This window comes from Accipiter gentilis, chromosome 22 (genome assembly GCF_929443795.1).
Source record: "Accipiter gentilis chromosome 22, bAccGen1.1, whole genome shotgun sequence".
In the NCBI taxonomy this organism is placed as follows: domain Eukaryota; kingdom Metazoa; phylum Chordata; class Aves; order Accipitriformes; family Accipitridae; genus Astur; species Astur gentilis.
The window spans coordinates 22,159,286-22,184,546 of NC_064901.1; the positions used below are offsets into that span (position 1 = coordinate 22,159,286).

General features: G+C 34.1%; 1 protein-coding gene across 3 annotated transcripts in view; it reads left to right on the top strand.

Moving 5' to 3' along the window:
* FUT8 (fucosyltransferase 8) overlaps positions 1 to 25,261 on the top strand; it is a 111,611-nt gene that overhangs the window by 39,473 nt on the left and 46,877 nt on the right. For 2 of the 3 annotated variants that reach the window (XM_049825658.1, XM_049825659.1), the window contains exons 4-7: positions 6,402 to 6,827; positions 16,785 to 16,900; positions 17,032 to 17,197; positions 24,179 to 24,293. In XM_049825658.1, the coding sequence (XP_049681615.1) occupies positions 6,625 to 6,827; positions 16,785 to 16,900; positions 17,032 to 17,197; positions 24,179 to 24,293 (600 nt within the window). In that variant the 5' untranslated portion in view covers positions 6,402 to 6,624. Of the gene's footprint in view, positions 1 to 6,401; positions 6,828 to 14,336; positions 14,414 to 16,784; positions 16,901 to 17,031; positions 17,198 to 24,178; positions 24,294 to 25,261 lie in introns of those variants that run through there. The other variant, XM_049825660.1, reaches the window with a different exon arrangement.

Genomic DNA, 25,261 nt, shown 5'->3' on the forward strand with positions numbered 1-25,261 from the left:
TTTTGTGACAGCTAAAAGCTGTGGCTTTACAAGCGTACATTCAAGTATCCCTGAAGGTTACCAATTTTGCTGTGGCATCTCCAGCCCCATGCTGATACTGGCATTAAAGCTTATTTTGCCACTATACTGTTGTATGCTACTGCTTCTGCTGAGCTTCCTCTTTCAATCCATGCCTAGCACCTACATTAGTGCTGTGACTGGGATTTCTGTGGATAGTAGCTGAGTTCTTATGAATGGGAGATGATTTCCCTGAGAGATCAGACTGTGAAACCCTCTTAACTGGGTGTAGGGATGGAATTTAAAAAGAAAATTAGCTTGAAAGATTGCTGTAGAGACAATTCCAAGAGCTGTTGGGGAGAATAGAGGAATACATTCTTTTTCACCCCAAACACCCAGGGTAAGCCCTTTCAAAGATTTAAAGAGGTATCTTATTATATTATTTTAGAAGGTGTTGTTATAAGAATGTAGTCAACCATTCTTGGGTTCCCCTAGAAAGGAGACAAGAACTAATGTAAAATTGCAGGGAAGAAAGTGCAAATTAGCTAATTATCAATGTTCTTTGTTTTGACGTGCTTATGCACTGGAAAATGCAAGGGTAAGTGTAAATCCAATCACACGTAAGACAAGAAATCATGGTAAATCTCAGGGGATAACTAGTAAATTAAAATACATGGCTTCCTCTGGTAAAATAAATGTAACATAGTATTCTTAGATAAAGGATCTTCACTACATAACAACGTAATTTAATAATGATGCTAATCATTGTTATTTAGATTTTTCCTGTTTCCTCCTTAATAAAATATATTTATTGGTACTGCTTTCCCATACCTTTTAAGTTTGGTGGGCTCTTATTTTGATATTCATTATCTGATGATGTTAATGACCATGTATGTTATGATTCATCTCAGGTTTGTATTACTGGGTTTGTGGGCTGCTGCTGAGTTTTCTCTAACTTCAGGCTCATACTTCCAGTCTTGGCAGTCCTGAGGTTAGTTTACAGTATGAAAACTCATAAACAGCTATATAAAATTGAAGAAGGATAAATATTGACATTACATCTTGACTTTGTCAGGCAGATATCTCAGGTATACATCTGCTTGTGAAGGTCTTTCAGAAACCTGGTACAAGCTGTAGAAATTGAACAGTTTTGAAAATGTGATAATTTTTACTTTTTGTTTCCCTATTTGTTCTTTTATTTCTGCTAGTCTTTTATTTATTATAATTTATTAAAAGGTCTTGTATGAACTCTAAAGTACTGAAATACTTTGACATTTTGCATTCCCAGAACAGTATGAAAAAGAAGAAAAGATGTAAAAGGTACATTACAGTACAAAGCCAATAGTTAAGAGTAGTTAGAACTCATGTATAATTAGATACACCACATTTGAGATGCAGGCTATTTAATGTTAGTTCAAAATGTTCTTCCAATTTATTCAGATAGTTTGGCATCTTTATTTTATATTTAACTGTACTGTGACCTAACTTATAAAAAGAACAATGATATCATCAGAGATTCATAGGAATCAGATAAAACATGCTATCTTTTGCATATTATATAAAATGTTTAAGAGAGTTTCAGAACTCTATGTTCTTTAAAATGTTAAGTCTATTCATTGTTTTAGACATAATTTTATTTATTTTCAGGAAGTAAAAACCAGTTTACTATTAAAGTGTCGCTACTTTAAAATCACTTGTGTAAAAGCAATGTGAAGGTGCTACAAGAACAATGTACTTCAAAATAACTACTGTAGACCATGAATTGTTTGAGATGTACAGTGATGTAAATAAAAATGGTATTAGTTATTTTCCCCCTATATACAGTTGCAAATTTTATGAGCTCTTGAGAACCAGAAGTACTTGACCAATCTTATCCTAGAACCACAGACAAGTACTTCAGAAGCTATCATTCTGTTTTCATGCTCAGAAAGATTGTCTGATATTTCTACAGTCCACATTTCTATTTATCCTTTTACGCCAAACACTCAAACAGTTAAAACTTTTTTTTATTAATAATGAGTTCTAAAATTTGTTTTTATGAAGTAAATGTAGGATAGTTAGTCCTTTTAAAATGTGGTCTTTTTGTGTTTGATAACACAAAACCTCTAGTAACGTTTGAAATATTGTTTGTTTAACATTTTAAATATGTAAAAGTATTCACACCGTATCAGATCAAAGGCTTATCTAGACTGATGTATCACCAAGACTGGCTTGTAGTGGATGTCTAGGGATAATTGCAAGAAGCAGGATACTATGGTGATACTACCCTGGTATATTCTCTAGTTTCCAACAATATGGGACTTGGGATTCTGACAGTATTGGGTGGTATCTTTGTGGGTAGCCTTTGATGAATTTTAATCTTCCTTGAAATGGTCTAGTGGCCTTTGAAATGTAACCTTTTAACACCTACAGTGTTTGAACAAAATGAGTTTCAGACTGGAATTGCACATTTTGAGAAATACCTTCTTTTGTTTTGAATCTATTCAAACCAGAAAGTTTTACTTGTTGTCCTCTTGTACTAGAAGTAACAACAATTATAACCTGTTTACTTTCTTATGCCATTAATGCTTTTTATAGATTTGCCATATTAATTCCTGAGTTGTCCTTTCTACTAATCCATTTAGCCACTCATAGTTACTGAAGGCCATTCTCTCTCTCTCTGCTAATTTTTGTAACCCTTTTCTGTATCATTTCTATTTCTACCATATGTTTTTGAGTTGGTTCAATCAGAATGATATGAAGTAATCAAAGCCCTAACATAGTCTTTTTATGCGATGACATAATGGTAATGATTTCTTTTGGGGTTTATTATTGGGATTCTTGGGTTTGTGTTTATGTTTGTGGGTTTTTTTGTTGTGTTGGTTGGTTTTATTTGTTTGTTTTTAAAACCTGTGAGGATTTGGTTGCTTTTTGTCCAATGCTGAGCTGACATTTTATAGAATTACCTATCACAGCTAAAGTCCATTCCTGATGGATAATGATTCAAAGGTCATCTATATACAACTTTACACACTGATATAAACTGATTTTTCATCTTTCATTTTATTTCTTCATCAGACATTGTCTTGATGTCCTTCAGTTCATTGCTATCAGCTTTTGTACTATATGTGCAGACTTTGTTACCTCACTTTTCACCTTGTTTTCCAAATAATTTATGAATATATTAAACTGTATAAACTCTACCATGAGTCCCAGTGAGGTCCCTGATCATTCTTTCCCCTTAAACTGATTGCCTAGTCTTGCTGTAAGTTTCTTCTCTTTTAATGGGGTGGTGACTCACGTGATGAACTTTCTTCTTCTGTGCGGCTTAGTTTCTTTGAAACTTTTTGAGGACCTTGTTGAATGCCATTTAGAAATGCATGTTGACTACATCAACTGCGTAACAATTAGAACTGGTTCTCTCTTGCCTGAGTGTTTGTTTACATCTTCAAAAGAACTTTAATAAATTTGAGGCACAATTTAAATTTCCAAAAGCTGTTAGTACTTTTTTACTTTGATTAGATTAATCCTTATGTCTGCAGTTCTATTTCATCTCATTATTATTTCTGCCAGTTTGTCTGACATGGATATAGTTTTTTTCTGGCCTGTAGTTTTAGGGAACCCTGCCGTAGCCCATACAAAGAATTCAGTTCACTGTTTTCATTTTCCATTCCTTTGCTACAAGGTGATTATAAGTGAGAGGTTACATAATACTGTTAATAATTAAACTATTGCATTCTTTAACTTGTTTAGAACTGTTGGAAGAATACCATCTATTCCTGACGACTTGTTATATTAATTTTGTGGATTTGTTTGATAGCCTGTTCTACTAACACTGTTAAGAAAAACCAGCGCTTCCTCTTATAAAGGTACCTGATTTGTGAGTCTACTTAAGCTCCTGTGTTATGAAAAACAGGTTGAAAAAAAGAAAGTCAATATTTTCCTTGCAAAGTACTCTAAACAACTCTTAGATACTCTCATCATTTGTTGATCTTGGTGTGTATAGTAACTTATCTACTTTGGATAAAAGGTTTAGTATTAATTTTTATGTCTTTAATGCACCAGAATTTACAGTCTTACCTATTTAATCATTTGATCATGCTTGTACCTTTTTAAAAGGATACTTTCTTTGCTAATTATAATAGTCACCTTTACCTGCTGTTTTAATTAAGACCATGATATCTTTCCAGGTGGCGTGGAGTCCACTTCTCTTTTGAAATAGTTCCTCTTCTTGAAATTAATCACAGCTGTAGTGATTTATTTTTTTTTACTTTGTTGCTCCTAGAAGGAGATCATATGTGAGTATATTATGCAGACTGTTACAAAGTGGTCCTCCAGCAGAAACTTTCTGATCCAAGTTCTGCAAACTGCTTATGATTAAGTCAAGAGTTTTTCATAGTACCTTTTCTCTTAAGCAGTAATTTTATGATGTCTGTAGCATCTGTTTATTCTCATCACAATTCCCAGCATAATGTGTTTACCCAATCAGTAGAGGAATATATGAAGTCTCATATTATTTTTTCTTTCTTCTGCCTTCACAGACTTTGTGATTTCATTTAGTGTGTTGCAGCCACAGTCAACCATTTTCTGGGTGATCGGTAATATAGATATAAGAATACACTTTGCCACTTAAACCTAAAATGTCAGTCTATCAGGGTTTTATCTTAATCATTCCTGCAAGTAACTAGGCTTGCTTTGCTTATAGCAACAATCCTCTGTGGGTTTGGGCATGGCCTATTCTGTTTCATGTAATGTGGGTTCTTTTTACTTGTGCTGTGATCTGTAAAGAGTGTTGAAACCACTATCTTCCTGAAGGCAGTCCCATGCTTTTGCCAAGCTAAAGCAGAAGCTCTATAAAGCTTTCTTAGAGATCTGAAGAAAATGGCATACTCCTAGTGGAATTCCTTAGTGGAATTTTCCTGCCTCTTTCAAAAATATACAAACAAAAACTCTTCTGCAAGATAACTAGAGAAATTTTTCAGCATTTATAATACTATGTTAGAATTTTTTTATCTGGAAGTGCATGCTCCAGGCATATCTCCATGCTAGGTGAGTTTGGAAGTTATTGTGAATTGGGAAGTCTTTTCCCTAAACTTGAAATTAGTTGGAACAGAATAAAAAAAGCTAAATGAAATTAATAAGAAGTTAAGGTGGAAGAAGGATTAAGCAGAGAAGAATAAGTTGAGAGAAGGTGGGTGTGGATAGCATCTCAGAGAAAATATTGTAAATTTACAGATTTGAGAGTTGGAAATATAGGTTATTTTGGAAATTGAGTATAAATGGCATATATGTGCCTTCTACAAAAGAAGAAGTAGAAATGTTACGTTGCAGAGAAAGAGGAAAAGAGGTGAGAAGTACTTAAGAAGATTTTGGACATGCTGATTGGTTGAATCTTAAAATCTGTTCTAGATAGACTAAGTAGATTCTTACACTCGTTGAATGATGTTTTGCCAAGTAGAAAATGAGTTGAGATGATTTTGCCATTTTTTTAAAATGGTGCAGTCTTTTTAGATGAAAGAAGGTATTGCCTTTGGAGCATTTTTTTGCTTTCTTATAGTTTTAGTAATAACACTTGTGAAAATGGGTTTGATAGTTTTAAAGCAGAAGAAAAATATTTCTAAAAATTAGGTTTACTCACAAATGTGTGAGTATAGCAGTCCCACAGAAGTCTACTTGAAATCCCCCTCCTTCCTACTCTTAAATGTTCAGTGTTCTTACCTGTTTTAGCAAGTACAGTGGAATGGTAAAGAGAGAAGTTGTGTTGTCTTGCAATTTTAAGCAAGAAGTAAAATTTTGGGTTTAATTTTAGATGGGCGTTTCAGAGGCCACTATAAATTTGAGAGTAAGATATACAGTGGATTGTTTGTTTAGAAATTATTGCTTATACTCTTTGCAGTGCTTGCAAGTTGTTTAATTGGTATTACAGCTGCTTCTAGGCCAATCTACTTGCAGATACTAGAATATATTGTTAGAATGCAGATAACTCTGTAACAGGGTGGGAGCCATTATAAAAATGGCAAAGAGAGTTCATAAAAGTGAAAAAAATGAAGATGAATTTGTAATTGAATAAAAGCTCTTTGTTGATAGTAAAGGAGACTATTGGTTACCACAGAATGATTTTTGAACTATTTTAATATGTGACATGAAACATGAATTGGTAAATATTTCTCTTATAAAAAGTAGCATTTCTTCTGGCCATTTCAAACCCAGAATTAATGGCATATTCTTTATGTGGTTCATTTTTGAACTCAGCATATTTTTTGTGGAAAGTTAAAAGCTTTTTTATTTTTCTTCTTGACAGAAAGTAGTAATATTGTCTATCGTCATTCCTCAATGTTAATGATAATACATTTGGCTTAATTGCAATCGAATATATTTTTATATATCAGAATTATAATTTCAGATCTTTTTTATTCTTTTCACAGAATATAAACGAAGAATGATGTGATATTAATGCTTTCTATGTGCAGCTCCAAAAGGATCTTCTCTAAGGAGTTGGAGTAAGATAAACAGTGAGAATAACTCTTCTCCGGTACAATGTGGTGAAGCAGAGGAACTGAAATTGTGCACTTTTGTACAGGCTAAGGACTTAAAATGTTTGTTATTTTGTGAGCAGAAGCAGTTCTGGAGTGAATTGAACTTCTGAAAATGCGGCCATGGACTGGTTCCTGGCGTTGGATTATGCTCATCCTCTTTGCTTGGGGAACTTTACTCTTTTATATTGGTGGACACCTGGTACGAGACAGTGAGCACCCAGATCACTCTAGTCGTGAATTATCCAAGATACTTGCTAAACTTGAACGTTTAAAGCAGCAAAATGAAGACTTAAGGCGAATGGCAGAATCTCTCAGGTAGGATCTAAAAGTAATTAAAACTTGTCAGAAAATGGCTGAAATATGAAATATCAGAAATTAAATTGAAAGGGTTGTTTGTGGTGTTTGTTTTTGGTTTTTTTTTGTTTTTTTATTTGTAAAATCATGTTTAACATTTAAAAGTATGGGTAAGTGTTTTAATTGGTGCTATAACTAACTGAAAATATATTGCAAATCCTTTAAACAAATAATGTACATTTACCAATTAGTCCATTTGGTCTAATATAGTAATTATTTAACAGCCATTATTTAATGGTGTCCAAGTGTTACTGTCACATTAACGGAGTTCTGCAGGTGATTAACTACTCCAATGCTAATTTCAAACAAGTGCAATTATTACGATGTTCAAACCAGTTAGAACAGCTAGTGACTTTTCTACACTTCTGCATGCAGTAACTAGAGGAGCTCATTTTAGAAGTGCTGAAAACATCTGTACAGCTTGTTGAAGTTAAACACGGACTTGCTGAAGATGAGCTGTAGTAGAGTTCTACATTATATAAATTCTTTTAACTAAGTTTTTTTTCCTTGCCTTGCTGCTAAACTTGTAGCAATACTTGTAAAATAGTAGAATCATCTCCCTTTTTATAATTATTTGTTACATTATAGATGGGTACAAGTACAATGTAAAGTGTTTTCATTTACGTTTTTAGACAGATAGCTTTTAACATAGACTTCTGGTATTTCCTTTCCTAAGAACTTGCAAGGGAGAGCTTCTTAGGCAGGATGTGCACCAGAGTCAGATTGGATCTAAGCTTGTGGATAGCACCACACACAACCCAGAAGTCCTGATGGGTCGTGGGGACAAGTGCAGAGGCTTCATGTGTTGTAAGAAGCTAGAGAAGAGCCAAGCTCCATACAAGATTTTACAGAATGGGAGGGTGATGTTTATTTTTAAAATCTCTAAGTGAGCTGAATTCACTCTTTCACTACTCACATGCACCAGGGCATGTGTGTAGTAGTGGTCTGGCCAGTATCACCTGTGTAGAACATGGAGAGCAAGGGGTACTGGCAGTTGAGTCTTCTTCATGTCTTTTGGGTGGTTCTTGCTTGGCAATGCAAAACTGATTTTGGACTTGCCTTTTGATACCCTTTAGGAGAAGATGCCATTTTGGTTCATAAATCATAGAAAAAAATTATGGAATTGCACAAATCTCTGTTTACATTATTAGGGTGTTTTATGGTTCTGGTCCTGTTCTTGTTACCTTATCTTTAAGTCAGTTTGTTTCTTCCCTTTATTTTAATGAAATTACACATAGGTACTCTGTAGCAGTGAAATGAATACCTTTCCTCTTAACCTTGTTTTGATGTTTTTTCTGGTGCATTCTCTCTCTTTCACGCATAGCCAGGTGTATTTGGTCTGATGGCTGGGTTGACTTCCCTGCCTTGCTGAAATCTCTTTTCACTGCACTCTGCTCCTGCTTTCTGGAATGCACTGTAGATAATGGCTGCATGCTGACGAGGCTTCTTGGCTTAGAAAAACAGATGTCTTCATTTTGAAGGTATCAGCCCTGAAGAAGTACCTCGGTATTCATGTGGTGCTGCACAGAGGTGGAGAAATGCTGCTGACCAAAGTGCCCTCTACACTAAGCATAGATAATCTTCACCTTGAGTAATATGGCCATAAATGGCTGAGAGGTCTGTGGTTCTCCACGCTCAATTTATTAATGTATGATAGCAACTGCATTGGCAAAAAGTTTGATATATTTTTGTTGACAAAATAGTGTAATGTAGAGTATGCTGCTATGAAGAAACTTAAGCAAGATCCTATATTTGAATAAAATACAATACCTTTAAATTCTTTTAATATTGGACAATAATAGTCAACCTTAGGGTTTCTTGCCTCAGAGGGGGAAATATTTGGACTTGAATGTAAAGATTACCACCCTCCATGCTTTTAGCCCCCCATGTTTGGCTGACTTGAATAAATGGTGATGTGATGTATTGGACAGTCATTGAAATATAACCACTTCAAATTACACAGTGACTAGAAGAGAGTAAATGTTCTTGATTTTACTTATGACAGGGTACTCTTTTCCTCTCAAGAAGGAGGCAATAGGGACAGGAGATGCATAGACACAGGCTAAGCTATATTTTAGGCAGTGATGATTTTTCTAAACACCTTTCTCTGTTTCCCTAACCTATCTATATTCAGATAAATATTACATTTTCAGTGGCCAAGTGTTAAATAATAGCTTATACTGTTGATAATTTCCCATGATTTATAGAAATAAAAACATTAGTTTAGTTCTAATCTAAACATGTTAGAATAGAACATTCCAACATTCCTTCTCTATGCTTCAGTTAATTGAAACAGCAAGTTTATAGAATTAGATTAGGTGATCCAAAACTGTCTTAACTGGACTGTGTTCAGCTTCTTTTTTTATGGATATGTTGCTGAAAAATATTTCTGAGACCTTTCTTCAAAGTGGTTGTATGTAACCACAGGAGAATCTGAAACTCTTGCATGAGAAAGCTTAAAATGACTTTAAATGCCAATTTTATCCGCGACATATCTCCAGGTTCAGTAGTCAGTGCTGGCCAGAAATGAGCCAGCTTGGGACTGGAAGATATTCAGGCATAGTTTTTTGCTGGAAGTGATCTGAGATTGGTGAAGTACTAGACTTTGAAGGAAGTGATATATCACAATGTAGAGCCTTTTCATTATTTTTATTGAGCAAAATCCATGATGCTCTTTTTATAGAAACTTCACAACTAGGTTTGAGAAATATCCTGGGCAACCTGCATCATTAAGGTATTAAATCATAAATGTGATACGGAATTTCAGTATCTCATTTCTTTGTTTGCCAGACAGAACAAATGGTGTTAAAAATAATTGTTAGCTTTAAAATCTTCTCGTTTACAGTTTTATAGCAATATGGCTATTTAAAATGAGGCATTAGTCAACAGTCCATGGATTTTAGTATCTGTGTCCTGGAAGAGATCACTGCTGCAATGAACATATATTAAAGAGACAAAACATTTCTTAACTTCAGAAATTGAATTAGAATTAGACAGAAAAGATTACTTTTGCTCCAGTTAACATCTTACAGTGAGGACATAATTTGTTTTAGGTTTTACTGATCAAAGGCAGAAAGGCTGAAGCTATTATTTGAATACTATTTAATTGCTGGAAATTTTGTCTAATTACTGATACTGGCTGTGAAATCTGAGTGGTTAAGATGACAATCTTTACATCAATGTAGCTTGTAAAGGGAAACCTTCTTGCCAAGCTGGATTTTGTTACACTGAGATAAAAACTTGGTTTTGCTGCCCTTCTCCACGAAGATTTTGTACCTAGAGAACTAGAGGGGTTTTTTATTTCAACAGAAAAGCAGCACACTTTTTGCAGTGAAGATATACAATGTATTATGGCACGCAACAGGGTTAAGCTAATGCATGAATACAAGCATATTTCAATAATAACTCTAACTTAAGGTTACTTTGGGAGGAGTTTAAACAAGATGAGAGTGCCTACCTGGAAAATTTTAACAATAAACAGGTGCCTGATTAACTGCACAAGTTCAAGTATTTTGACATAATTAGATAAAACTTTTGGATGGTAAAAGGCTCCAAGTTAACAGAATTTATCTTAGTGGGAAAAGAAGCTTTGTGCATGGTAGAAAATTACCATAATATGTGGCTGTGCCGTTAATAATAGCTAGTTAGGACAGGGAGGAAGGGACAGAAAGCAGGTATGGTTACAAGACTTCAGTAATTTAATAAAAGTATAAGTTGTTGTAAAAATTCCCTTTTTGAAATTAGAGAACACTGGTATTTAATCTTTAATTACATTGGGACCTTAGTTATATGGTAAAATACATTTCAGTAAAATACATTTCTATCACCTAGCTTTTCCCGTTATAATGGGTTCCTGTGACTTCTCTGACTTTCTTCTCACCAGATAAAAGTGTCAGTCCTCTGGGATGGTTGAAAATAGGAGCTGGGCTGTGTTTAGTTTCATCTAGCCATCCATGAATGCCAGCATACAATGACAACAAGTGATCTTTCCACTCCGAGACTTGAATGCTCTTTTGCTGCTAATTTATGTAGCAGCTCCTCATCCCCAAAGACAACAACAACAACAAAAAAAGAAAACCAGAAACATGCCTTATGAAACACACCTTATGTGCATACAAAATCAGCTAATCAAAAGTTGAGAAATGTCGTATCTGTGACAAAGCTTTATAAAATCTTGCTTAGCCCTTTTTTGTTCTATGATACTTAAATCATATTTGATCTTGTAATTTTTCCCCGGTTGCTTCTTTTTACACAGAAAGCATGAGGACTAGAATTAAGGTTTTAGGGCAGTAAGAGGTCTGTTTGGGGGTTTTTTGTTTGGTTTTTTTGCCCCAACATTTGTATGTTTGATTTCACAAACTACATAATGTTCTTCTGATTTTATTTATTTTTTTTTAATATTTGTAATTTATTACCCATATTGGTTAAGGATAGGTCATATTGTTCTAAGGATTTTTGATGAGGTTATTTTGAGATTTTTTTTTTTTAATATGTACCTTTGCAATAGTGCAAGTTGGAAGAGTCACATCTTTTTGAAAATTCCCTGAAATAAAAATATTCCTTTAGGAAATGAATATACTTTTGTGGTGCACTTCTGGTGACTTGAAATGACTTCAGGCACCACTTAGTGTTTACAGTGCATTTGAAAAGCCTTGGGTGAGAAGTTACTGTAGTTTTTCTTTTGCCAATATAATGCTTTGTAAATCCTTACTTGTGGGCTATGAAGAGGCACAGATGTGTATTAGTGATGCAGAAGATAAATGGAATTAAAGGTGTTTTGTATTGCCTGAGTTTTAGAAATTATGTGCATGAATATTGTGGTATAATGAGATTTGGAGAGTTAGCATAGTCTTTACATGTTTATAAACAATATTGTGTGAGCAAATCTGGTTTCATTTTAGAATCAGCCTAGGTCCCATTAGTACAAAATAGTAATAAAGCTGTGTTTTTTATAGATTGTTATTTTACTATTCTATATGCAGTAGAATTGGAGGAGCCCTTTCAAGAACACTTATTATGGAAGTTGTAGGTCTAACAGCACAAAGGGAAATCTTTACTATAATTTTTGTACTTGATAGGGAGTAATAATCAAATCAAAGTATTACATAATGTTGTTTCATTGTTTGCCTGTAACGTAGTTCTACCTGAAAATTTTATTTACTAGTATGATTACGATACAACTGCTGAAGGCTGTCACTGTTGCATCTAGGTGATATAAGGCTTTTAGAAGGAGGAGAGCTTATCCTACTTTTGTAATGTCTGATTTTCTTAAATGGAAACTGGAAAAGTTGTGTATATGCCTTCACCTGTGTGCTAGACATCCTTTCTTGCAATACATGGAAGGTTCGTAGTATTCATGTGCTTCTTTGTGTCTTGCTGGGTGATAGTCAAATTTTTATCTTTTATGGTATATTAGTGTTATCCTCTCCTGGAAGGTAAACCTAGCAGTATAGGAACCAGTAATTTCAGAATTCTCTTCAGGGACGTAGAGAATCTTTTCAAATATATTTATATTGTGTTCATATTAGTAATACATTACGTTACATATATATTTACTTCCTAGAGTCTATTAAATATTACATTTTGTAGAACCTGCACTTCTTTTAATAAACTCAATAACCTGTTTCTTAATTTGAATATGTTCATGTGTTATAAAGTAGAACAGGAGTGGAAAAGGGCAAAATGTAATCAAACAAATAAAACCAAACACCAGTATTTCTAGACATTATTCTCTTAGTTCTGAGCGTAGCTTCGGAAAGAAGAGGTAAGATTGTAATTTTGGAAGAGCACTATAGTTACTTTAATGTAGTTGGCACTGAGGCTAGTATAGAATCCAAACTCAGGATCATTTATCATAAACAAATCTATTAAAGTACTTCAGTCGATTACTTAGGGCAGTTGTTGGGCCCAGTAAGCCTGTAGTAAGCATTGAAAGGGACTTAGATACAAGAATAGCTTTGGGTTGATAAAAACTTAAATATTATTTTAAAGTACTGTTTTCTATTACATGTATTTAAAGTGTCTCAAGTTTGAAGCTGTGGCTATTGCACAGGCCAATGTGTGAGGGAGGAAAATCATGGAACAACATGGCATGCATCTCTGCGCTCTTTATTGGTTTTTGTGCAATTCTGAATTAAGGGAAGGGACACATTTTCAGTGGATATAGATCAGCACTGATCAGAGCTGTGCTGACTTAAATTGATAAGGGATGCTGCTCACTCTTTATTTGCAGATAACACTGAGTGTTTTCTTTCAGTTTTATATACTAGAGGTTTTTATATACAGAGGTTTTATCTTAGAAGGGTGAAGTGACAACTTATATTCTTGTTGTTTGTTTGTGTTAGTGGTCATTAATAATTAAACATCGTTTTCTTCTTGGGGAAAAAAAAAAGTGGAAGAAGAGAAGCCAATCAATCATAATGTGGCTTTAGTTAGTTATATACATTGCAGCTCCATAGAAAGAACTTGGAAAGCTATAAATGAAAGAATGAGAAAATATTTGACTGCGAACTTGTGAAATCTTACATTTTTCCTTTTGCTGATAAATTAGTGTAACCTTTTAAATACCTTGGAAATAGAAAAAGGTTAGAATGTTTTTATAATTTATTTTTTGTTTTAAAATATTTTAAAATTATTTTATACAGTATGGCAGTTCTTCCAGCTAAATTGAACAGTACTACAATTAATTTTTGAGTGGTTCTTTTTGCCTTCAGAGATTCAGATTAGAGATTGCTGCTTTGCCATTGCCTCTCTATGTTACCTGAAGGTTATGAAAAAGTGGCCTCAGTGATACGGATGATGTACACAGAATTCTTTTTTCTGTCTTTTAAATGTAGCTAGATTACTAAATAAAGGGCAAAGCAGAAACTGATTATCTCTACAACATAATCTTTTTGATGTTTAAAGTTATACAGTAATATCTTTATTTGATATGAGTTCATTATGGAAAAGATAATTCATATTAGTATAAAATGATAGGAAACAGTATGTAAAAATCATACCTTGTAAGTATTGAGAAAAAAAATTCAAACAAAACCACTATTTTGTGTGTTATCATGGCTGCCCATGTAAGTGGATTATAATTTTATTTTGTATTTATAACTTAATTTACAATGTCATCATAGCAATAAGAGAAGGATATTCCATGCTAGATGCTTACTGACATGTTCTTTTATTGTTGATTAGAATCATAATAGTTTAGATAACTTTAAACTCACTTCTCAAATTTTAAGGAACAAGTCACTTGTCAGGACTTATTTTGGTATGAAAATTTATGTATATGTTTTTCAACGGGCATTCTTATTCATAAGTATGCGTTATTCCTAGGGTATTCTGCACTAAAAGTTATCTACATAGATGATGCCATGAGTATAGATAAGGATTTTAATTCAAACACCTCTCCCTCAAATGTTGCCTTATCTCCAACTCGGTTGATGTACTTGTAGAGGGCAGTAACAAGCAAGCTGTGCTGGTTGCAGAGAAGAACCTTTTCCTTAATTTTGAGACTGGATGAAAGTGAGGAAGACAGCAGTTCCAAGTCTGATGAGGTAACAGATGTAGAGACAAAACTGCAAAAAGAATAACTTATTTTAGTTTTATCCTAAAATGATGTAAGTTTTGAAAGTCCAAACAACTAGTTTAGGAGAATGGCCTCCACTCCCATCGTATCTCCTTTTGTCTAACAATCTAAGTATAGTAAATGTTTTTATTGCAATATGCCAAAGCAAGTTGAATGTTAAATGGCATGTACTTTTCTTTTTAAAAATTTTAATTGTATCAAATGGTCAGAATTATTGTTCTTCTTTCATATCATCCACAACCATCCTTCTGTAGGATTCTGTAATTGCTACTTTAACAGACTTAGCTTGTGTTCAGAGGATGTGTGTGCTGTCTGAAGATTTCTTATGGTAATGAATTTGTATCCTTTTACCTTATTGTTCTTCACAAATTCTACCTTTAGGGAATGTGACTTAAGTAAGATAAGCCATTCCATTTTTCCTGGTAATTTTGTTGTTAGTTGTCCTGTCACAATCCAAATTGTGCTACCAAGTTGGCAGATCACAAATATATTTCAACCTTGTGGTTTTAAATTAGGGCAGGACCTTAAATGTGTTTTGATATGCTTTTTTTTAAAGGTTTGTTTATATTGTCTTGTACATGGCAATACAGTATTGTATCTCAACATGGTATCATACTGTACATTCATACAGAGGGAGTATATTCAGGGAGTGCACGTGTTTAAGATTAGAATATTTTCCTCAGCTTTGTCATGCTTCTTCCCTCAGTGCATAAAAAACCAGATATATGACCAGTTATTGATAATTCCTTTTTATTTACAATGGTAGCTTTAAAACACAAATAAATATTTTGCAATAATTTAATTATCCCTAATATGCTTTCAATAGGGAGCTTTAAGAGTGCAGAATTTTTTCTACATTTCTGTCAGGTTTTGTAGCTTCCTCTTCCACCTCTCCCACTCCCTTCTGAAAAAAGAGGCTTAAATGCTATGCTTTGTGTGATATACCTTTCTGATGCTCACATTAGGTATTTATTCCCTTCAAATGTTCCAGTGAAAACGGACTTTTCATCAGTTCCTAAATTTTTATTGGTATTTAATTATCCAGATCTGAGAGACATTAAAGTTAATGACATCTCACTAGGATCTTCACAATGCTGTCATTTTTGATTTAGGGTGAAGATACTCCCTCTAACCACTATTTTCTCTATGCTAGAGGCATCTTTTGTCTGGCAAGGGGTCTTCCCGTATGGTGCCTTGAAACTCTGTGTATGTGTGTGTGGAGAGAATATCCCTTTCTTTTTATCCTCCTACTCCATTACAAATGAAGAATCATCTTCATGTTCTGCAAGAATTCTGTATTCTTTACAGTTTTCAAGACTTTTCTTTACACACATGCTTCCTCTTTTCCTTTTCAGGGTCAGCTCTTACAAAAGTCTTATAAAAGGTGGAATAATTTTTAACCCTTGGATCTACCAGAAGTGTCATTTCTCTCGAGATGAAAGGGGTTTTTATTTTCCCTGCTTTAAATTTTAATTTGTGAGGTGAATAGAAGATCCATCAAATTTCTATACTGTAATAATTTCAGTTTATTAATATGTGGATTCAAGTTGAAATGATGATCAAACCTCAGTAATACCCTCATGGCTAATTTATGGCTTATAGATTTCAGGATACATATTTCAATGCTTCTCCTGTGCTCACATACCAAACATTTCACAAATGGATGTTACAGTTGCTGGTGATGTTTTAGGTGACCAGCAGTTTAGAAAACCAGAGTTGTCATAAAAAAAATTATCACAATGATACATTTAAGAAGCTAGGATCTTGTTCTGAGTCCAGAAAATACACTGAAATCTTCTCGTGCCAATATGTAGGAAGACTTGACTTAAAAGTGAAGTTCCAGTGCTGGAGTCCTTTTCCTCTAAGGATATATGGCCAGCATTCAAGTCTAGAATGTATTTCCTGTGTGAATATAAAAAGTAGCCAGAACTTGAGTCCTGTGAAGGCACATCCCTTGATTAGGCTTTGCTTGTGTGCCAGTCAGTTCAGCAAATCGTCTGAGTTAAGCTGCTGCAAATAATATTTTCACAAGTAGAGCTGAGGACTGGTCTTGCCAGTGAGTGGAGGTCTTGTAAACAGCACAGTTTAATACCAGGTTGAATCTGTGTGCTGTAGCTCTGTTATGAACTGTTTTTTCTCCTATGGGATTGAGGTTTTAAATTCTTTATTTATGTTAATATGTTTAATTTCTTCCGTTTTTAAGAAAATGCCAAAAAGGCTTATAAGAAAAACAGTATGGAACAAAAATGGCAGGAGAGCTGAACTGTTAATGCAAATAATTTATCAAATAACAATTATATTTTATAAGTCATATAATTTCTTTATTTTCTATATCCTAGGATACCAGATGGTCCCATTGATCAAGGACCAGCTGCAGGAAAGGTACATGCTTTAGAGGAACAACTTTTAAAGGCCAAAGAACAGATAGAAAACTATAAGAAGCGGACAGGAGATGGTTGGTAGATAAGTTTTCTTTTACTTCTAAAACAAGTTTTGGTATTCCATATCACAAATGTATTGATTTCTTAACAAATAATTCAGCTACAAGTGCTGATGCTTTTATGCTTTTTTTTTTTTCCTTAATAGGAGGCCTTGGAAAAGACCATGAAATATTGAGGAGGAGGATTGAAAATGGGGCTAAGGAACTTTGGTTTTTCCTCCAGAGTGAACTGAAGAAGTTGAAGAATCTAGAAGGAAGTGAACTGCAAAGACGCGTTGATGAATTTCTGTCTGATTTGGGTCATCAGGAAAGGTACTTGTATTAGTTGATTCTGCATATGTGTTGTAAGGATTATGGATTGATTTAACTAAGCTACTGATATACTTCTTAAAAATCTCTTAGGATAAATTACTGGTATTTGGGCTAAAATATCATGTCTGAAGCATGAACATGAAATTATTACTTGTATTTCATGGGACAAAGTATATATCCAGTTTGTCACTATAGCTTAGAGTATGACCCTTTAACTTGATATATTTTCAGTTTTTGTAATCAGAAGACCTGGGTCCTGGCTGCCAGTTGTTGCTTTTCAGTTACATCTGTCTATATATGCTTATATCTGCATATTTGTACACATAACAAAACCATTAAAAAACCCTTTAAAATATTTATTTTAGGTATCTGATTGTGCCTTTCATAAATACTAGAATATAAGTTACATTGATCGTTGGGATATTATATAATTGGAATTACTTTGAAATTGGGTAATATCTTAATTTCAGGACTAATTCTCATTCTGAAAAGTCACTTCTTTTTGTAATTAGAATTTAACAGAATATTTCAGATAGAAATTACCTTTAATTACACTGTCGTCATTGCATTGTTCAAAGATGTGTTGGAATTATATTTTCAGTTGTTGTTGATCTTCTGGCCTCCCCATTGTTGAAGTACTTCTTGAATTATACTAAAACATTCTGTATGAGTTTTGTTCATGCTGAACAAGATTAATCCAGGAAGTGTTAAAAATTCAGTAAAATCTGTCTGTAAGCCTATTATATTTATAACTCTGTTCCCAACAGGACTGCAATGGCAATTTGTGTCTCATTAGTAAACAGTCGTAAGAAAACAGTTGAATTAACTAAATATAACACCTTAAACAAGTATCTCTTTTCCAAAAAAACCTGCGATCTGCTTGTGTGAACATCAGTAGTAAAGCATGAGCCTTCAAAATACTGTAGTAAAAGGAAAAAACAGTAAGAATTTTCAATTATTTGGAAATAATGTAAACACTACTTAGAACAGTTTAAAAATAATATGAATTTGATTATTAATGTGGGCAAATAATATAGTCCATTAAATTTTTTAATTTAATATTCTACAATTCCAAAACCTAGTTTGTCACAGATTGATGGAGTTTAAAGAGAGAAGGGACTATTCAATTATCAAGAGATATTATCTATATAAAATAAGCTATTACATTTCATCCAATTATTTCTCTGCTGAGTGCAATTATGTATGTTTGAAATAAAAGTAGAGCTTGGCTGAAGCATAATTTTCCAAAAGACTTGAGATCTTCAGTTTAACAGTCAACTGACAGAGAAGCTGCCACTTCCCTGGACAGTTTCATTTCAATAGTTACCTCCACCCACAAATATTTGCTCTCCAGAGAAGTTATTTCTATTTGGGTTTCTTGGACTTAAGATCATTGATTCCTCATGTACCTTTTAAACTATCTGTGCCAAAACTGGAGCAAGTAGTCTAATGCCAGACTTTTACTGATGTCTGTCATGAGAACAAAATCACTTGTCTACACATTTACTGCTCTGTTTATATTGCCAGGATCACATCAGGCAGTTGCCACAGTGGAACCTTGAATAATGTTGTATGTTTGATGCCAGAAAGTTTTTATGTCCCTGCCTCCCAGGATGAATCCTTTTCCTATTCCTTTCCTTCCTACACCAGTAACTATTAATTCATTAGGCCTAACTTGCAAGTTTCTGTATTTCTGACAGCCTTATCTTCACATCTCTTGGTACTTCAGGATGAGGTGAAACCCATACTAGAAACGCATACTTGTTTGCATTGAATAATAAAAGTCTTCCTCGCAGGCCTCTGGAAGTCGAGATGAATCCCACTGTGGAATTCCAAAACCACTGTGGTACTCGAGATGTTTGTATATGATGCAAGCAATCACAGTTGCTCCCTCTTTTTTTTTTTTTTCCCTTTTTTCTGTATTTAAGAATTTTCTTGTTGAATAAAAGTATTCTTTAGACTAACACAGTGGTTATCAAAAGCAGAATGTCCTGGAGTCTGTTGAGTCTTAGTAGTAGATCCGTGTAGACCTTCCTGTGTGGTGAGGTCCTCAAAGAAGACTAAAAGTCCTTTAAGCTAAAACCAAACAGCCAGAAAATAGGTTTTATTAAAATAAAATGTAGAATTTTTTTTTTTTTGCGATATGGAAATTCAAAGCAGTTGCATAAGAGAAAATAGATACAAGAATGTTTCTACAATATTCAGCCTGTGTTCCTGGCATATTTACAACATTGGCTTCGGGCAATAGAATTATCTTGCATTGCAGAATGCTCTTCTTGGTTGCCTCTAGTCCTGAGGAAGCTCGTTCTTTTCCCTTTGAGGTCAGGCTGCCTGCTTCTTTCCCTTTAATCTTTCAGTCTTGCTGCGTGACTTGCAGGAAAACTCCCAGCTCCTTGTGGGCACATCCTTTGGCCTGTGATGCACTGCTGTCTCTGGGGTGTTCTTTTCCCTTAGGATACACAGCAGCTCCTCAGGGAAGGAGTGGTCTCTTTTTCCCTTCACATGGTCCATCTGGTCTCTTCTCCTGAAAGGAACATAACATAAGTTTAGAATGAGCAAATCAGATGCTCTCGTTCACTCTGAGAACCACAACTTTTTGGTGGGTTGTTTTGTTGTTGCTTTTTTTTTTTTTTTTTAAGTACATGCATACTTGTTGGTCTTTTTAAGGGATTTAGCAAGTTGCTGAATGCCCTTTTGTTGGCGGTGATGTCTTAACAAATTGTCACCTACGTATCTTAGATAAATGGAACACTGCATGTGAAGCTGGTATTACTTGTTTATATATATATATACATAAACATATATATCTTAGATATTTAAATATATATTATAATCTAATATTTGGATTAGAAAGATTAGTGTTGATTATTTAAGTACTTAAAGAAGTTTGTAATGCCCTCCTTATGTGGGAAAGCACATAAAGGTGTGGGTAGTGATCAAATGATGCAGTAACTATGTAAGGAAAGTGGCTATTATTTTTTTATTGTTGTTTGTGAGGAAAGCCTGTTGTGTCATAGAGAAGACTTCTGGATAAGTAGTATTATAGTTCTTTGTCAATCTTGGTGCTGTTATGCAAATGGTCTACTACTAATATGATAGTGCTTCTCTTGTTGGATGCCTTAATCACTATTTCTTGGCTGTGTCCTAGGGGTTGTGTAGATTTTCTCCCACAGAGTGCTGATCTTAGCAGATGTTTTTGTCTGGTATTTCACTACTGATTCTGTTTAAGAAACAACATAGCCCGATGCACATTTTCCTGCATTATGGAATATGTAATTGTATTTTTGTAGTTGCAGTAGGGAAGAGGGTTGTTGAGAGTAGCTTCATCTTAACAGTGGAAAGACTATTTAATATAGAGTTAACAAAAAAGAACAGATTAGTCCTCTAGTTGGCATGGTTGTTTTCTATGTTGGCATTACGTTGTTTGCAAAGTGGCTGTTACTGACTTAGTTTCATTCCTTTTGCTCCTGGAGAACAGCTGTCATCAGGGCTTTTGTGATTGCTGGCCAAGGTCTGATGCATAGTGTTTGGGCATATTTTCACATTATTTCCCTTGAATTTGGTGGAGCATATCACGTTTTTTTCTTTGAGTTTTTATTCGTTGATGCAAAGTTTCTAGGAGCATTAAATGCAGTTTTGTCATATGGCTGGAATAAATGTCTAGACTGCTCTTTAAAAATGTGTTAAAAATGCCCACCCTCCCCTCTTTGTTTGTGACAAATCAAATGCAGATGAAATATATAGCCAGATTCTATACTCCATTCTGCTTTCCAGGAGCAAAATGCTTTTAAGAGCAGCTCTGAGATTTAATTTATGATATGAAACAAAAGTAACAATAACAAATTGATATTGTTAGTTCATAACACAATGAAAGACCAAGTTTGACTTACTAAATATCTGCAATGCCAGTGTCTGAAATTCTTTCAGCCATTTTACCACCCACAATAGGCTCTAATAATCCTGTGCAGGCTCATCTTTTGTCTGCACTTAGCTATCTTGGGCTCATGGATTACCAGCCCATCTACGTTTTAGCTCTCCACATGGAGCCTGACTCTGGTCTTTGGTATTAGTCTGTGTCTCTTCTAAATCTGTATTAGTAAGCCATTGTGATGGTCTGTCACACTCAAAAGAACCTAGCAGATGTAAACCTAAAAAATGCATATTTCCCAGCAGTAGCAATCAAAGAAAGGTCTCTGTGACTGAAAGTGTGTTAAAATTACACTACCCTATAATCATTTCTGTGTGATAACACCTGTGAGTTTTTCAGTTCCTGGTTTCCTTCAGAGTTTTATAAGAGTAAATTTTTTTTAAAAGAGATTGTGGATGCTATCTGAAAACTCTTGCATGAATTCATAAAATTGCCCACAAATTATTTGATATTCTTTATGGTTCGTAGTGAGCAAAGCTGCCTTTCCCTAAAGTGTTGAGTCACTGAGGCTGTGTAAGAACTCTCTCATCATTCCTCTTACCTCAAAAATCATGGAAAATAATTGTATTTAATCTAATCTGTAAGGCTGATTATTTAAACTTACCTACTGCCTTTGCTTTGTCATGATCACCATGGCCAATAATATAAAAAATAAAATTTGAACAACACTTTTTTTTCCTTAGAAATAGGAAAAATTACTTAACTGCTGAGAGGGAAAATGTTTTTTTTTTTTTTATTGATAGGCCTTGTATTTTAAGTTATTTTATGCCAATATTTAACAGAAATATATTCATATAAAGTAAAAGGAGAGTATACTGATTACTTACAAGTACAGAAAAGACTTCTTTAAGGCCAGTGAAAGAGAGCATTTGAAAATTGTTTAAAATGTGGCTGTGGTTGCGCAGCTGCTTTGAACGATAGTAGAGGATTTTATTTTTTAAATGTTTAGACCTGAAATTCATAGTTTTTCTTTAAACATCCAACATGATTGCATCCTGATTGGGAAGAAAAATATATTTAAAACCCCAAGAAAATGCATGGGTTTCCTTTTTTAATTTGTCTACTAGGCTGTAATGATTTCTATAAATTGGAAAACACTGCTTTAAGAGGAACAGACTCTTTATCTGTTATTTGTATATAAGCCATTGTATTAGATCGACTGCATCATTAATTCTGTTCTAATTGTCCCTAAACTGTGTTTGCAAGTTACTTTGAGTATTATGTGTATTTAATAGTTAGTGATTTGACACTAGTTACCTGATGATACTTTCAATCGTTTTAATTTTTGTACAAAGCCAGTGTTTCAAGCTCAGTGACCTTGTAAAAGAAAATCCAGCTGATATAGTTTGAGAATGTAAATATGGTACTTCCAATTGATTGACAGAAGGTGAACATTACTGCTGCTGAACAATTTGGGTATAATGTTTAATACAGCAACAGTAGATGATACATTAAGTCAGTGTCATTGTTATCCTGTGTAGAAGTATCGGTATGAAAACCAGAATGAGTGTATGAGAATGGAAAGATACAGATCCATAAATTCAGTTATTAGTGGAAGTTGTCTGATAACTCTGCTGATAGATAGCTCTGTCCCAATTAGATTTATCTCAATATTTACCACTTAAAATACTGTGTCATTGGAAATAGTTACCCAATACAGATACCATCATCTGCCCCTCTCTCACTTGCTAGGCTTATTTACAAGGGATAGCCTTAGCCAACAGTGGTGTTACTTCGCTGTATTACTTGTATTCGCTGTGTTACTTGTATTACTTCGCTGACAAGACCACCTCAAAGGTTGTTAGGAAATAGACTTGTCTTCCTCTCACATGCTTTTTTTGTCACCTCCCAAATTTCTCTGCCTTTGTTCTGTTGCGTTTCTTCCTAGTGATCAAACTTGTGGCTTATCAAGATTTTCAGGCAATAAATTGCAACATCTGAAGTTCAGATGAAAGAATTAAGTGGTTCAAACTTGAAACTTTAGCATTGTTATGGAGAAATGTTTAGCAACTTTAAATATTCTCAGTCTATAAAGCCAACTTTGAAATTACTGGTTATGAATTGGGCTACCTGTTACTTGTAAAATAGCCATTAATGTTTTTACAAATATTTTGAATAGTTTGCCTCTAGTTTTGTATTTCTTCCCAAGAGACACAGATATAAAAAAATCTTTTCCTGCATGGTACTGCTTGGGCTGTTTTTCACAAAATTCCTGGCTAATCTTAGCAAATAAATGTCATATACGATTTTTCTTCTCGTGACAAGAACTTCTTTATCCTCTTATTTGGCCACCGAAATGTGATAACTCTAAGAGGATCTCTAGTGTATTAGATAACCTCAATTTAATATTTGATAGTTCCTTAAATTTGTGTTTTGTAGTCTAGACTTGTAATATGGTTGCGAGTCTGTTTTGAATTTTTTAAGTTTTAAATTTTTTTTTCCATTTGAATATTAGTAGCATGCAGTCATTCTAAGCAGGCAGAACGCTTACCTTCTTCCAGAGTCAGAAGGAGCTCCATGATATAGAAAATACTGTTTACTAAGCCTTGTAATAATCTATAGTTAGTTTTCACTAATAAAAATAGGATCACTGCTGTACCTGTGCTAAAGACATTTGTAATATTATATTCTATACAAGCATAGCAAGATGATTATAGGAGGCAAAGTAACAATGCATTATAATAGAAGCTACTGTAGGAATCACTATTGCATTTTCATGTGGGGCCGCTGGATAATGTATCTAGCACGGAACTATTCTTTCTTTTTAGTTTCCTTTAGCACATACCAGAATCAAATGCTTTATAAAGTTTTTCTAACCCATCTCCTGTTTAATACTATAATTACTCATGGGTATGGAACATATGTTAAACGGAGGACATTCTTTCTTGGCTGCTGTTTGGATTGTGGCGTAGGAGGTGGCATCAAGGAACTGGTTTTGAGGCTATAATTGAAATATCTGTTTAATTTGTCTTTGATTTCATCTAATCCTCCAATTTAGTAATGTTAAGATTGTTTCCCATTTTTTTAAGGTTGTTTTCTGTTGTTGTTTACAGGTCGATAATGACCGACTTGTACTACCTCAGTCAAACAGATGGAGCAGGAGATTGGCGAGAAAAAGAGGCCAAAGATCTAACAGATTTGGTACAGAGGAGAATAACTTATCTACAGGTAAGAGAGTAGAGCTTTTAAATCAAGGTAAACTTTTTTTATAATCCATATATATAGCACTTAGCTATACCCTTGAAATAGAATAATTATATGACGGTTTTAAGTGTTTGTGTATGAATGAATTGCAAAAGAAATTAGAATGTTTGTTTCAAATGTTATTTTATATGTATATGGATTGATAGTATTTCAAGAAAATCTTTGGGGTTTTGGGTTTTCGTTGTAGGTTGTTTTGGGCTGGTTGGTTTGTTTGTTTGTGGGTTTTTTTGGATCTGTGTTTTTCACTGGACTGTACTTAGGTATTTGGACTCTTTGTTTTATTGTAAAAGATAAGTCTCTGGTTTCTATTTTTGATTCTTTAGAGTATCAGAATGCATACATATGTTTGCACAGTGTTAAAAATCAAAATATGACAGTCCTTGTATGAAACTTCTGAACAAGCAGCCCATTTTTAAAAATTTGAGTGTGCAAAATTGAAGTGCTTGTATAGTATATTGTCCAGCCCTAGACTATTTCAACAGATGTGTGAGGCTTTTCATAGATGCTCATATTTGTGAGTGGATAAAGCCTTTTTAATACATGTGCTTGTGTGTGTCTATAAAATTTAAACAAAACTTGATCTGAGGGTTTGGGGATCTTTATTGACATATGAATGCATGCAGCTATTTATAGAGTGATCAAAAAGATATTTGATGTAGTCTGTTTTATTTGGTTTTGGTTTGTTTTTCCTTGTGTGTGTGCACCTCACCGCTCTCTTTTGTGTGGTCACCCTTAATGTCTGATCTTTTCTCTATGTAAAAGGTTAAATTTGTTTCTCAGATTTTCATTATTTCACATTTCACAGTTCAGCTATTGGAACCTTCTCTTCTGTGACCAAGCTATGTATTTGTTGCTTGTTAAATAAAAAAGACACACTTCTGTTGAAAAAACTCCCTGTAAATTATGCAGGAGACATCACTTTATTGTCTTCC